The 14,368-nt window shown below is 40.4% G+C and overlaps 1 protein-coding gene and 2 long non-coding RNA genes across 3 annotated transcripts in view; 2 read left to right on the plus strand and 1 right to left on the minus strand.

The window, feature by feature from the left end:
* The first annotated feature begins 349 nt into the window (after positions 1-349).
* LOC117950285 overlaps positions 350-14,368 on the plus strand; it is a 22,185-nt gene continuing 8,166 nt past the window's right edge. Inside the window, exon 1 of the long non-coding RNA XR_004657859.1 lies at positions 350-460. This is a non-coding gene — a long non-coding RNA (uncharacterized LOC117950285). The remainder of the gene's footprint in view (positions 461-14,368) is intronic.
* On the minus strand, positions 2,684-3,091 carry LOC117950289. Its single transcript, XR_004657863.1, has 2 exons — positions 2,964-3,091; positions 2,684-2,864 (listed from the first exon to the last, which is right to left on the minus strand). It is a non-coding gene; the product is annotated as an uncharacterized LOC117950289 (long non-coding RNA).
* Positions 10,532-13,721, plus strand: sox14 (SRY-box transcription factor 14). Its single transcript, XM_034881170.1, has one exon. It carries the CDS (start codon positions 11,042-11,044, stop codon positions 11,756-11,758), a length of 717 nt encoding a protein of 238 aa, XP_034737061.1. The 5' UTR covers positions 10,532-11,041; the 3' UTR covers positions 11,759-13,721.

The following is a 14,368-nucleotide window of genomic DNA, read 5'->3' on the forward strand; positions in this document are numbered from 1 at the left end:
TATATATACAATTGCACTAACAATTAGATAAAAAAATCAGGATATTAACCACTAAGAAAAAATCAATAGATGATTACTATAAAATGAGTAGAAATTACAGTGTATGGTTGTGAAAAAGTAGAACAAAATGACTCACATGGCTTAGAGCTTTATAGAATAAACTGTGTCTCCTTTTCTCCAAAAAAAGCTGGAAAAACTGTCCTGAACTTGCAGCTACACTTCATATAATGTATCAAATGATTTTTCCCTATCATGTTCATTCTGTGCTGGAAATGACTGACTAGCGGGTGAATTGTTACAACTCTAACAGCAGCAGTCAAAGATGTTCATGTGATTATGTTGTTTTTAAAAAAAAAATTCTCTTACATCTTTGTGTTGTGAGGCAACAGATTGTAGCACTATGCCCAAGACAAATTTCCCCTTGGGGACAATAAAGTGTATTCTATTCTCTTCTATTGTAGTCTGCTCAGATGGGCCAGAGTCAGAGATGGATCATATCAACCAACTCATCCAAGATTGCTTGATTAAAAAATGGGTGTAGATGAGCCGTCATCTACAACAAAGTCACTTCCTTGACGCTGTCACTTGAAAGAGTGTGGTTGGGACCGGGCTGCAATCCATTGCCCAGGGAGGCCCTTTGTGCATCATGGTAATAGAGAACAAAGAAGGCCAAAAACCTTATGATATTAAAATAGATTCACCAAAACCAATTGTAGTATATTAGCTTGGAAATGACACAGAAGAACTGACGAGGGTTTTTAGTGGCAGATAGAGTTTACCCATACCATGAAATTTGTCTACTTGGCTACTACGAAAACAATTCTTGCTGGTACGTTGAGCAGCCTTCCTGTTTTCATCGAGAAAGTGACAGTGGGAGGCTGAGAGAGTGTGAAGCCTCTTTAATTGCCTTCGGTCACCCACAACGTTGAACCGGAGCGCCACGCAGCTTAGCGAAGGAACCGGGCAGAGGGCCTGATAGATATTTTATTGCCCAAGTTAACGGTTAATGAATTCCCAAAGTGAAATCTGTCACTTCAAAAATAAAGAGGAAGGCAAATTAAAGGGAGATAGAGAGAGACAGGATAAGAATGGAACTGGAGAGGGTGACACAGTTTTAAAATGCCCTATCTTTTGGCCATCCCCGGTTTCTCAATGGAATAAAGAAAAATCAGCCTCTTTCTTCTCCTCTTTTCTTCCTCTACTTCTATTTTTTCTCACTCCCTCCCATCCTCCTATCTCTCACTCAAAAAAAAATTCTCATGAATGATTTATATGTGTCTTGTTATCAGCAGCGATTTCTATAGACCCCAACGCATTCACCAAGACATTTGTGGCGTAATTGTTAATTTTAATGCCATAATGGCTTCAGATGGGAGCCCTGATTAGACATTTATTACACAATTAAATGAAACATACTCAAGAATCACAAAAGACCTCCGTAATTATTTCAGGCCATTAATAAAATGGGCATTAAATTATATTGGACACAAAAGAGAAGTGAAATAGATTTCCATTAGAGCAATAGAGGCAGAGAGGGGTAATAGATCCTGCCTGAATTCACTCTGAAATTAATTGTTGCCCAGCCTATTTCCACACACAGTGGAATAAATGAATGAGAAAAGAGAGGAAGAGAAGAACGAGTTGGTGGCCGTGAGAGTGAGGGTAGGGGGTTACATTAAGAGCCTCTGATAAAAAAACCTTTTGTTTGACATACTACAATGGACCCTCTTTTTAAGAGAGAGAGAGAGAGCGAGAGTGAGGGAGAGACAGAGAGAGAGAGTCAGACCAATTTCAATCTTAGTCCACCCCTCCAGAGTTCTGAGTCGAGGTTATATCCTCTTTTCAAGTTGTGTTTGCTTTTCAATAAACAGCTATTAAAGATCGACCTGCGAATGCTTATATCTAAATGTGACACTTATTAGAAAGCAACTTGTGCGTACCGCGAGCCTAACTGCTATCGTTTTTTAATAAGTATATGACACATGCATTTGACAGGAAATCAATCTTTTATTAATCATTAATAAATGACCTTCCGGGTCCGAAGATGATTCTTTGACTCTTTGACACAAAGTCACCTTCCAGCTGGAGCATGATGGAGGTCAAGCTCGACAGACGATGGAGAACAAATAGCTGTAATTCAATCAAAACCGTTATCTTTCAATTTTCTTTTCACAAAGTTATAATACAACAGTCAGGAGTAGGAACAGTAACTCATAATATACCGTATATATTACAATAATATACTGTACTAGAAGAAACTAATCTGTAAACTCTGTTCACTATGGGGCCTAAACAATGAAAAATGGTGATGCTGCCGTAACAAACAAGACGTTTTACGTTGATATTTCTATGATAATCTTTGTGTATTTTTGTGCAGAATCTTCATGTTACGTGGAAAAAAGTCTTACAATTGAAAAATGAAGCCCATTTATTTTCATCATCTCTGAACAGAAAGATTAAGACAGTTTAAACACATCAAAGCCCAACGTATGGCAAAGACTTTCTGAAACCATTTCCGATGGGAACTCTAAATTGAACCGTCTTTTGAACTAGCTGTCTCTGGAGATCTTATGTAAAAGTGTTAAAGAAATGGGAACTGATATCTCGTCAGGCTAGAACAGATCATTCAACAGAAATTAATTAATCATTCACTGATACAGATTTTGGCGAATTGTATTTTTTCCCCCCCATCAGTCTGTCTGGCTTCAAAAGCTTTTCCATTCTTGAACTGTCTCTTTTTCCTTCATTCACATTGGAGCTGTCTTTTTATTTTATTTTAAAATACGTACTGTCCAGCTACGGATTCCACAAGCAGCTGCATGTCCAGTAGAATTTGTCTCACTTCATAATTCAGGATGAAAATTCTGTAAACAAAACAGGGAGTGATTGAGCGCATATTTTAGAGACATTCAGAAGTACCACTGTGGAATATTGATTTTCAATTCAAGTTTTGAATTCATCACCTGACTCACGGGAGCTTTGCAATGTCTTGAGGATTAGGTCTGGTACTGGTAGCATCATGGTGAGAAACAACACAAAGAGAGGTTGTTCAAAATGTTGTAATTAATACAGGCGTAGGATATCTATATGCTTTTGTATCTAGTTATGTTGACCTATCCAGATATATTTTGTTCTGCTTTACTCGACTTAGGCAAGTGGACATTTGTTTTACCCCTGGGTGTCTACACTGTAATCACCAAACCATCAAATCCAATTAATCAAAACCCTACATTTCACAACATTCTGTGTTGTAATTTAAAAAAAGAAAGTGTTTCCCCAATCATTATAAAGGACCGACAGAGACTGAATGTCAATGCTGATCACACAATTTATGTCCGCTGATGATATGGCTTTGGGCTATAATGAGAGTTAATGAGTGAGTATAAATGTATACTAGGTGCTATTATGGATATTTTACTTAAAAATAGGAAATACAGATTAGAGTGTAACGGTGAACAAGCTCACAGTTGGGAGCCGGCTGTTGTCAGAGGTGAGTCTTGCACATCGTTATAGTTTTCTGAGCCAAGATGGTATTCAGTAAGTTACCTCAAGCTTTATATGGCATTACAGAAGTTGAACTTCTTTAAAAACAAGTTTGACATATTTCAAGTTAAAGAGATTAATGTATGAATAAAATATGTTATTCTTTTAAAGTCCAATTTTGTCTGGACTCATTGTGTAATCATCATAAAGCATCTTCAGGGAGTTACTCCCGACTTGCCCTCAGGGCAAGGCCTTTTCTCTGCGTCAAACCATTCAGAATTCTGTGCCTGATAACACCACCCCCAAATTGAAAAAAGTCATTGAAACTGACCAGAAAGCCCTTCAATTAATTTACTTGAAACATTTAAGTTGATTTGAAATAGCCATTTTCATTTCTTTTTTCTTTTATTTATTTTGAGGCAAAATCTTGGTTTTGGAATTTAAAATGAATAGGAAACCTTGATATGCTGTACAACACTGCCAAGTAGATTCATTTACCTGTTAATCTAAGGTGATGGAATTTAACCTGGCTATAAAAACATACGATTTAAAAAATGCTCTGGTTTGTTTGTGTTTCTTTAAATCAACCATAATCATCTTGGGAGGTGCCGAGTGGAGAAAGTGGCCAAAATAGCCAACCAACAGCAAGCTTACCCTCACAGTATACAGCTAGTGAGTTAGACTAGTTCATTGGTAACCCTGGAACACTGAGAAAGACCCCTAGAGGAACATAAGTGGAAGATGTAGTTCTTAGATCCTAGAGTTGATTGCTCAAAGTGGTAGATTCCTGTACATCTTAAAGTGGAGGGTACACTCAAAGTTCTTGTTGAAGTGTCCCATCTAGCTATTGGGCTCGGTAAAGAAGTTGGACGTTAGCTTGGTGGAAGAGCCCAAAAATTAGCAGGGGTCTTTACAGAACCGAGAGATGAACTTTAGACCTGTAATTTTATTCAATATCCTGGAAAAGACGCAGCTGGTAGAACATGCGATTGATCATGTGTTGGACTGCTTTATTTAAAGGAGAAAGTTCAGGGCAGAGCAGCATCGGTGGAGATGAGGATGGTGTTGTCTTTTTATGGCTAAAAAACAGTGAGCGTGTCAAATGATATGTGGGACCATCATGGTTCCACATCAGGCAGATGCCTCGATCGAACCAGGACCATTGCTGGAAGATGTGTGTGTGCAACGGACAATAGGGTGACAGGTCAGGTTGGAGGAATTAGCACATTGAAGTACATTAGTTTGTAGAGCTGTGGATAAGATGGGAACACATACATGTTCTCATTCTTGGACAGTATGAAATTAAAGAGAAATAGAGTCCAAGTGGCTCACCGATACTTGGGCCTCTTGCAGTCTGGATAAAAGCTGTGTTCCTATTGTCAGTCCAGGGGTGTCCAGGGCCTTCTGTAGTATTAGTCCACAGCACCCAGTGGCTGATTTCATAGTTTTATTTAGCTGATTTGTGGAAAAGACTGAAGGCTCAAGGGCAAAGCTTCTGGACTTTGGGGGACCTTTTGTAGAGAAGGAGCCCTAATTACACATTGGAGACATACCCTGAGTCAATACGGGAAGCAGCGATAGAGACAAATCATGACCGAAACATAGTTTGGTAGGTGGTCACTCCATACAAGCATTACAAAGACAGTAAATATGTGAAAGCTTTGTTCATATGTCCATCAAGTTACTTTTACAAGAGTACTTTTACCCTGCAAGGCCTGACATACCTATTGGACGGCCTTAATATTTAGAGCTCCACTGTCCACTGACAAAACTAAGTTTGGTGATCACACTCTCAAGACATCATCAACCAGAAGCAGATGGCCTAAAATAACTGGGAGACTCAGTCTGTGAAGCTAAAACAGCTGGATCTTCATTTTTCAGGTAGCTTAACTGAGTATTATTTATACCAAAGGAGAGAGACTACACAACTTTCTTACCTTGTTCAACTAGTCATGTTCTTTGTGTTGTTTGTTTCCAAGTATTGTGGTGAGAGGTAACAAGTCTATCGCGCTCACAAGCCTAAGAGGTTGAATAAAAGTGTTTATTGGATGCTTGTTTTGGACTCCCTACCTCTTTTAATCTGTTGATTAAATAGTCATAAGGCACACATCATGTGAATTACTTTGTTACCATAGAAACATTCAACAACTTACTGATTGGTTTATGTCGTGTTCACAGTGCCCGTGAAAAGGTGTTTGCACCGCACCAATTGTTCGCACCGCCCTCCAACTGTTCGAAATAAGTCTGGTTCTTTAACAGTGGAGAAAAGGTATTTATTGTATAATGTATTTATATGCACATCATTATTTATTGTATCAATCCTTTATTCTGAATTAGGTTTTGTGTTTTTGTTTAGTAGCAGTTCAGATTCTCATTTTTCCATAAATCTTATCTAGTGAGTCTCAGTCTCATGTGAGAGGCTCAAATCCCCCTGCAAGGAGGGCCAGCTCTAAATGAGTTTTTTTCTCTCTCGTAATGAAGGTCAGGAGAGAGTCACATCTTCCCTTTTGTGATAATTTATCCCTATCTGCTGTTATCTCTTTTGCCCCTTTAATCCTAATTGTATTGTATAATTGTGTGATGTGGACCTCGTGGTCTTTGAAGTATTGCCCCTATCCTTTCATTATTACCTGATGCCTTGAACCATTGTTAATTTTATTTCTGCTCTGCCATATCCAGCGTTGCAGAATAAAAGAGAGAACAGCTTAAGTTTAGTCATGTTAAAAGATTTTTATTCACGTCTGATTTTACTATCTCACCAATAAATTGTAGCTACAAAGATATGCTATACATGGATGTTTTCTGTAATACATGCCCCATTTTGGCAGTACATCTCACATACCGCTCACTGCTGTTTTGATTGCGTCTCACTGTCGATGAAACATACTCGTAAATGGATAATGTAGAAGCTGTACAGTACATGAGCTGAATCGGATTTTTAGAATAATTTCCATATCGCTGAAAGAAAGCCTTTTTGAATATCTAACAATGTAAGTACAATCATCAGAAATTCAAGTGTGTGTATATGTTTTTGTACCATTTCCACGGACAGCTTGGTAGCATCAGTCCAAACTGGGAAGAAATGCCTGAACGTGTGAAAATACAAATGAGAAATAGAAAAAGTATACTCTCTGTTAATATGGTTGTCAAAAAGATTGTGGTATGAAGCTGTTAAAAGGATTAATTTCCAAATGTATGATTTTCCTACAGAGGAATGTGAGCAGTGATATGTGAGGCCTTTGTGTCCTGATGAGTGAGTGGCTTACAATCGATGTTATGCTGCCCTTTAAAAACTTTGAGTTGTAGATCGGAAATGTATTTATTGGATGATTACTACAAGTAAACCCAGTCTCTCTTTCTCTGTGTGTGTGCGTGAGTGTGAGTGTGTGTGTTTTTGTGCACATACATCTTTTGACCATTCTAACTTCATTCAGAGTTAGCTAAAAATGAAGGTGTTTCATAGTATTTTGAACTTTTCAAGGGGAACTCAGTCCAGATAGTCAAACTGCAATGTTTAGATAAGGTCTGTGGAATCATTTAAGCAACACTGGAAATAGCCCTGGCTAATTACTGGAACAATGCCAACACAACTCTCCCTGAACCAGAAGGCACATGTTCAAGCAGTTCTTCAGTGAGGTGAGGTGATCTCACTGAGTTTGCTTTACCCTAACCCTGTGTTTGTGTATGTGTGTGTGTGTGTGTGTGTGTGTGTGTGTGTGTGTTTCCCACTTTCACACTGTAATTACACTTTTATGTCATGCGTTATCTCCCATGTAGTCCAAACCAATCTAACCATTAAGTAATTCATCTACCAACATTACCAGTTCATTTTGTACAAATAATTAGAAATAATGATTACATATAACGGCTTTACAGGTGATGCTATAACATATACTGTACTGACTTGGCACTTGATCATTTACATTGGATTACACACACCTAGTTCTTCTATACTGGGAAAAATGCGCTTAAAGAAAAGAAAGTTAGGAAAGTTGTAGTGAGTCGTGTCTTTGTAATATATACAGAATACACATGTATATATATTTATAGAGAAGCATCACTAAATAGGATGGAAGTACAATAAAAGGCACTGAAATGTCAACCCCGTTTTTAAGGGAGGACGCAAGTGTGCAGCAGAGAAACCCTGTTACCGCTTCAGCACCATGGCCAGTTACGGTGGAGCTTACCTCGGCGCTCTCCACGGGAGGCGAGTTGGCTAACAGGCTCTGTGTGTGTCAGGCCGCTCCCCGCGCGCTTTTTAAGGCGAGATGGATGGACATGTGTCCTTAGATAATCCTAGTTAGTGTGTGTGTGTGCGTGTGAGTGTGTGTGTGTGTGTGTGTGTGTGTGTGTGTGTGTGTGGGTGGGGGGGGGGGGTTATCTAGCGCTCACCAACGTGTGTCTCCGTTTGTGTGTCAGTTCATTTTTTTATTTTTTTTTATTTTTACAATAAATAATTTGGAGTTCTAACAGATGAAACCAAACTTTCAGCGGTCAATAATTAACAGCTGTGATTGACCCTTTGCTTTTTGATTTTTTCTACTATGATGTAAAATAGACTATTATAGAATATACAGGCTATTCTATTCTTATTTCAAATGTGTGTAAGCTTAAATAAATACTCTTTGTTGTGACTATCAAATATTTATACCTCCAACCTGAAGTTTGGAGATATGAAAGAAGAAGTTTTTTTTTTTACATGGGGACCCGCACTTCGGTGTAAAACCACAACTATTTAAATTATAAACTGCGTTTTTACCTTGTTATCTCAGACAGTACAGGCTGTGTACATGTAGCCTACTAACGACTGTATGGGAGGAAAAACTGAAGACAAACTGGAGATGGAAAACAAATATCATTTCAATCCTTGCCGAATTAAAACCTATTGCATTTCTCATTATCCAGTTAAATTGTCGAGGGAACTTTCAGGCGTGCGTTTATTAGACAATCAGTTTTTGAATAAGAAACACAGCAGACTTCCCCCTCGTGAGTAGGAGGCTCAGCCCCTAAAATAATTCGCTGCTATCTAATTCATTGATCTCAAAACGCAGCCTAAGCTGGAGTCTGTGTATGGCAGCCTACATGTCAAATTGCATACTCTGTTCAGCGAAAGATAGCACAACATCATTTAAAACTTCAAAATACGCTGAAATACACAGTCCGAAGATGCCGTATACTACCTCACGGTTGCTGATGATCGTCACAGCCTGCCGAATAGGATTGGAGGAGCTTTTTTCTTTTTGCGGGCATCCGGCCGGTGCTTGTATTGAAAAAAGTCGGGGGCGTCCTCAGCTGTGGGCTGCATTGTTCTGTAGGTCGGGATGAGGAGGATTTTCCTCCCAAACGGACTATTTTTTAACGATAATGTCAAGCTTTGTAAAGGAAGATATGATGGAAATCTTCTTGATACAAGCTATCGTTTGACGCATGCGTGTGTGAGGCGACGGGGAGCGGAGAGAGAGCGTGAGAAAGAGACACTGATGGTGTTGAAATGTGGGAATATCGGAGGCAGAAAATTAAACTCCATTTTGTCCTATTTTGGGTACAAAAATAAAGTGACTTTGGCCTGCATGAGATACTATTTTTCTCCTGTTCCTACAAAATAAAACCTTAATGTTAGGACTGAAATATGTGGCCCATTAGTACAGATTCAAGGTTCTTGCCTGACCACAGTTTGGTTTTGAAACTATTCTTTCTAGGCCTATTTGATAATTCTATTTATTTGTCATAGCAAATTAGAGACATTACCATGTCAGTGTGATTTGGTGACATGTTGAATAAACAACAATCTTCTTTGGAGTGGCGTGTGTCCTGTTAGTGTAACAGAAACACACAGAGAAAGATGGGCTTATAATTGCAATAGGATGTGGTCCACAACGTCCGCGTGTGTGCGCCTATAAAGCCGTGTGCGCGTGCATCCTGCATATGTAGGCAAAGACAACCTTAAATAAATCTTAGCAGTGTAACTAAGTCAACTCTAGCATTTGGACGGTGTGAAAAACGTCATCTGTCTGCGTTTGGTTCAACAATCCCAGCTGACGGAGTCATGTATCAGGCGCACATTAGCCTGGGGGCTATTAGGCAATTGGCCTCAGTGGAATTAGCATTTTAAAACGATCACTCCGCGCCTCCTTAAAACCAAACTGGCCAATTGATGGGAGCTAATGCAACAATTATAGGTTCACAATGGCGCTTTCCTTAAACGTTTACAGCTGATGAAATATGTCCCTGCTGTTTGGAATTCTGTCAATACGCAGTTGAGCTTCTCCATATAGGTGCAACATCAATGGCACGCGCGCGCACGCGTGTGTTTGTTTAGCGGGCCATAAAGGGAATGCTTGTTTTTTCTTGTTAACGTGGCCTCCTTTGGAGTGTAAAAGGTTACACCTGCTGAAAAACTGAAGCTAAATGCGACATGTTTCCATGCTCCTGAAGCCTTCACACTGCGGGCTCTCCAGCTGAGTTACAGCCTGCTGAAGTGTCTTTGGGCCAGACTAGTGATGTATTTATATCCAAAGGAGGGAGTGACATTTTCTATTCAAATGCATTTTTAAGGAATTAATAGCCAATTTTTTTATTATTAATAATATTATTATGTGTAAAAATATTAATAATGATAAAAATAATAATATTTGTGTCATCATCCTACATCCCCTTATTCAAAACAGAAGTCCAGAATAGAGAGATAATACCTGTATTGAGGCCTGACTGTGTGCATTTTAGAGACAGACACATATTTCTGCATAAAGCGGTGTAGTCACCTCTCTGGAGTGAACTCAGGTTTTAACTGGAAAAGAGGTTGAAGGTCCATGTTTGTTGCGATTCATTACATTAAATGGAATCGGGAAGGGATTCTAATCCCCCCCCCCCCCTCTCCCCCTTTCCTTATTTTTTTTTTCTTCTACTACCACCCGGCCTTTGTTTATGTTGTAAGTACATATATTTTTCCGTGAAGGTATTATAATGGCGGTTCTGTGTGCTGATTGGGCGCCCAGGTTGGTGAGTGAACGCCCTGCAGATTATGTCAGATTGCGTGCAGAAACCAAACCAGCCCAGCCTTTGAACTTCGCCGCTTTTGGCTCGCATTCACGCTCTTCCGCTCATTTCCAAGCCAGGTGCTTGACGACAAACCTCAGAGAGGGAGAGAGAGAGGAAGAGTGCGTCGCAGAAAAAAAATAACACTTTTACGACTCCTGCAAACTGACTGCGGAACATTGCTTTCACCTTTGTGGATTTCTTTACGTGTGTGCATCTTACATGTATTTTTTTCTCCTGTGTTGGCTGCCGCAGGTCTGAAAGAGAGTTGTAACCGGACTTGAACGAACGCGCATCAGTGTTTTAACTCTGGAAAAGCAAACAACCGGCCGCTGGATTTTTATTCTATTCTCTTTTATTTGTTGCTGTTTTCCAGCCTGACTCAGAACATCTCAGACGTGGCATGACTGGTATCTGGCATCTAGACAGGTGAATAGTTTCCCTTCCTCCCGAAAAGAACTTTTCCTCGTCCTTAAACATTGGGGATAAAAAAAAAGTATAGGCTACTTTTTTTTTTTCAAAGATGTCAAAGCCCGCTGATCATATCAAGAGACCCATGAACGCGTTCATGGTCTGGTCCCGGGGCCAGAGGAGAAAAATGGCACAGGAGAATCCCAAAATGCACAACTCGGAGATCAGCAAAAGACTGGGCGCCGAGTGGAAGCTGCTGTCCGAGTCTGAGAAGAGACCTTACATCGACGAAGCCAAGAGGCTGCGCGCTCAGCACATGAAGGAGCACCCCGACTACAAGTACAGACCCAGGCGCAAGCCCAAAAACCTGCTCAAGAAGGACAGGTACGTTTTCCCTTTGCCTTACCTCGGAGACACCGACCACTTGAAGGGACTCCCCATGTCGGCCGCGGACTCTCTGTTGAGCCACTCCGAGAAAGCCCGAGCGTTTCTGCCGCCGACGAGCGCCCCGTACTCCTTCCTCGACCCGAGCCAGTTCAGCTCCAGCGCCATCCAGAAGATGACGGAGATGCCGCACGCGCTGAGCACCAGCACTTTGCCCTACGCGTCCTCTTTGGGATACCAGAACGGCGCGTTCGGCACCCTTGGGTGCCCCAGTCAGCACACCCACACCCACCCGTCGCCCACAAACCCGGGCTACGTCGTCCCGTGTAACTGCTCGGCCTGGTCCACGTCAAGTTTACAGCCCCCGGTGGCCTACATACTTTTTCCAGGTATGACCAAGACTGGGATAGACCCTTACTCATCCACACATGCCACTGCCATGTAACCCTCAAAGACTCTTTTTCTTTTCTTTTTTAATTCACTTGAATACTGAAATGCATGTAAATATAATATGGACAGCGCGCCCATTGAGAAGGCATGAACAGTATTAGCTGCCTTGGACTTGTTGTGGCAGAAAAAAAAAGAGAGAAAAAAGAAACTTTTCCAGAAAACCAACAAGTTCCCGGGTGGTGCAGAGGAGCTGGGGCTCGGTGGAAAGGACGGTGTCCTGTGAACTGTAAGAAATGTAAATGTTATAACGTTTATGGCAGCCCGACAAAGGAGGCCTTTAACTTTATTTATTGTGTACATTTCAATGCTGATATGCTGATTTGTGTTGATTATCGACAGGGAGCTCTTTTCATTTTGACAATTTGGCTTGCACAATTAGCGTTCTTATTTCCTGTATAGGCCTGAGTAGTTTACATTTTTGGAACTCGTAATTTTATGAAAAATCTCACTCTAAATCAGAACCTATAGGCTGGACTATATACGGGTCATATTGTTTATATTGATCACAAACTGGCACATAAAACTAGACGGTCTATTTAAGATGACAAAGAGAGAAAAAAATAATAATTTACGTTGAAATGTTTTATTTTGCATTTTTTTTCCCCTGTGGTTCAGTGCTAATATAATCACACGCGTCATATTTTCGTTTTGTTTCTTTTTTTAAGGATAACTTCTATTTGAATTCAAGGAGTTATATATGTGTATTATCATCCAAGATGGTAATTTAAACCTGTCATGTTATGGAAAGGATAATGTATCTAGAAGGGTGATACCTCCTGCTCTTTGTTCAATTGCTGAGCAAAGGCATTTCGAATAAAGACATTCTGTCTTCAACGCTATCAATTTCCTGTATTTGTAGCTTATTGCTCTTATGGCCACTCGAGATGGCCAAGATAGTGGAGCACTGTGCAGGTGCTGCGGGGAATTTAAACCTGGCAGAATAAGGCCTGATAGCCTAAATTACATTTCTAATTAATAATCATAGCCTACAAAAAAACAAAAAAATCAACAATGTCTTTAAAAAAAGTTTTGGAACGAATACAATAATTCACAAAAAAACAAATGTAGGCCTAAGTTTGAAACACTTTTTTAAATGCAACAATTGTGAGATTGTTTCCACATTTCAAAAGTTAGACCCAACTTGACCCGCACTAATCCATAGGCGTGCTATTGGAAAGCTACGTTATGGAAACTGTCGCTTCTCAGTGTCGCAGTAGAACACTAATAATATTATAATTGTCCAAATCAGACCTCCTTTCTCTTTCTCTGGGCTTATTTAAGATGTCAAACGTCTCCACTCTCATTTCCCCAACAAGGCTTAATTACCCCCTGTTTGGCTGCTGCTGCTCTTTCTAATGCGTTGAAACCGGTCTGAGACATGTCGAGCAGCCAGCAGCACGCTGTGCGTGGAGGTGTGTTTGTGTTGACACCGGGCTGAACCGGTTGGGATCCTCTGATGGTTGACAGTTCAGGAGAGGCCTCCCTCGAGGGATTCCGCCCATCCGACTTGTCTGACTGCTCAATCACTTCTTAATTATAGCTTTAACTAATGAAACAAACTCAATGGGATGTGATTCCCCCCCCCCCCCCCCCCATCTTCTAACTTTGCTGGCTTGGCTGTAAAGTAGTCCATCACTAGTGCGGTTTAAATATCTCTGCATTATGTGTTTACTTTTGCAAAAAAATAATAATAATTTAAAAAAGGTGCTGCAGCTTATTTTCATCAGTCGTTCACACGTCTCCAACAGGTCTAAACTCGTCCAAACAAGACTCCCAAGGAGACAGTACTGAATGAAAACAGGAGGAATTATACAAGCATTTAGAGATTTTAATGTGAATTCAGTGCCATTGCCCCACCCCCCCCCCACCCCACCTTCTCTCTGTTAATGGAGATCAGGATTTGCGGACCGCGGTGTACAGCCTCCCATTAGACGACTGTAGTATTAATTAAAAAAAAATCATTCCACATCCAAATTGTTTACTTATCTGCCAGGAACATATGCTGAGAGAAGTTAAGATTCACGATTCTGCACTATTGCCCAAGGTGCAATTCAATCCTGGGGAGGAAGGAAGGGAAGGAAGCAAGGAAGGAGCGAGGAGGAGGAGGTGGAGGAGGAGGAGGACGGGTAGATTTTTATGACAGACTTAGTCCTTATCTTCAGCTGTAAATTAGGGTGATACTTCACTGAACCGAATGTGAAGTTTTACATCAAACCCCTAAAGCATCCTAATTCAACTTTGAAATTAGACAATTATAATTACTTTCAGGAGGAACAGCAGACGGGGATGTGTTTTTTTTTTCATGATAAAAATGAGGCGAATAACCTTTCTCTCTCTCTCTCTCTCCGTCTTTCTACAGTCTAACTGGTGTTGTTTAAAACCACTGCTGTAGAGTTTGATTTGATATTTTTCTACCTTTTATAAAAGCTGTCTCAAGTTTGGCCGCGTGCGATGCACTGCACCTGTAATTATCCAACTCAGCCACGGGAACTGAGTGTGGTTGCAACGCCCTGAAATAAATAATCTTAACGATGAACGGCATCTGAGAGGTATAATGGGAGGGAAATTATGATTTGGAATTATAGGGAAGCTTTTAAATCTCTCT

Source organism: Etheostoma cragini, chromosome 9, assembly GCF_013103735.1.
Source record: "Etheostoma cragini isolate CJK2018 chromosome 9, CSU_Ecrag_1.0, whole genome shotgun sequence".
NCBI lineage: Eukaryota > Metazoa > Chordata > Actinopteri > Perciformes > Percidae > Etheostoma > Etheostoma cragini.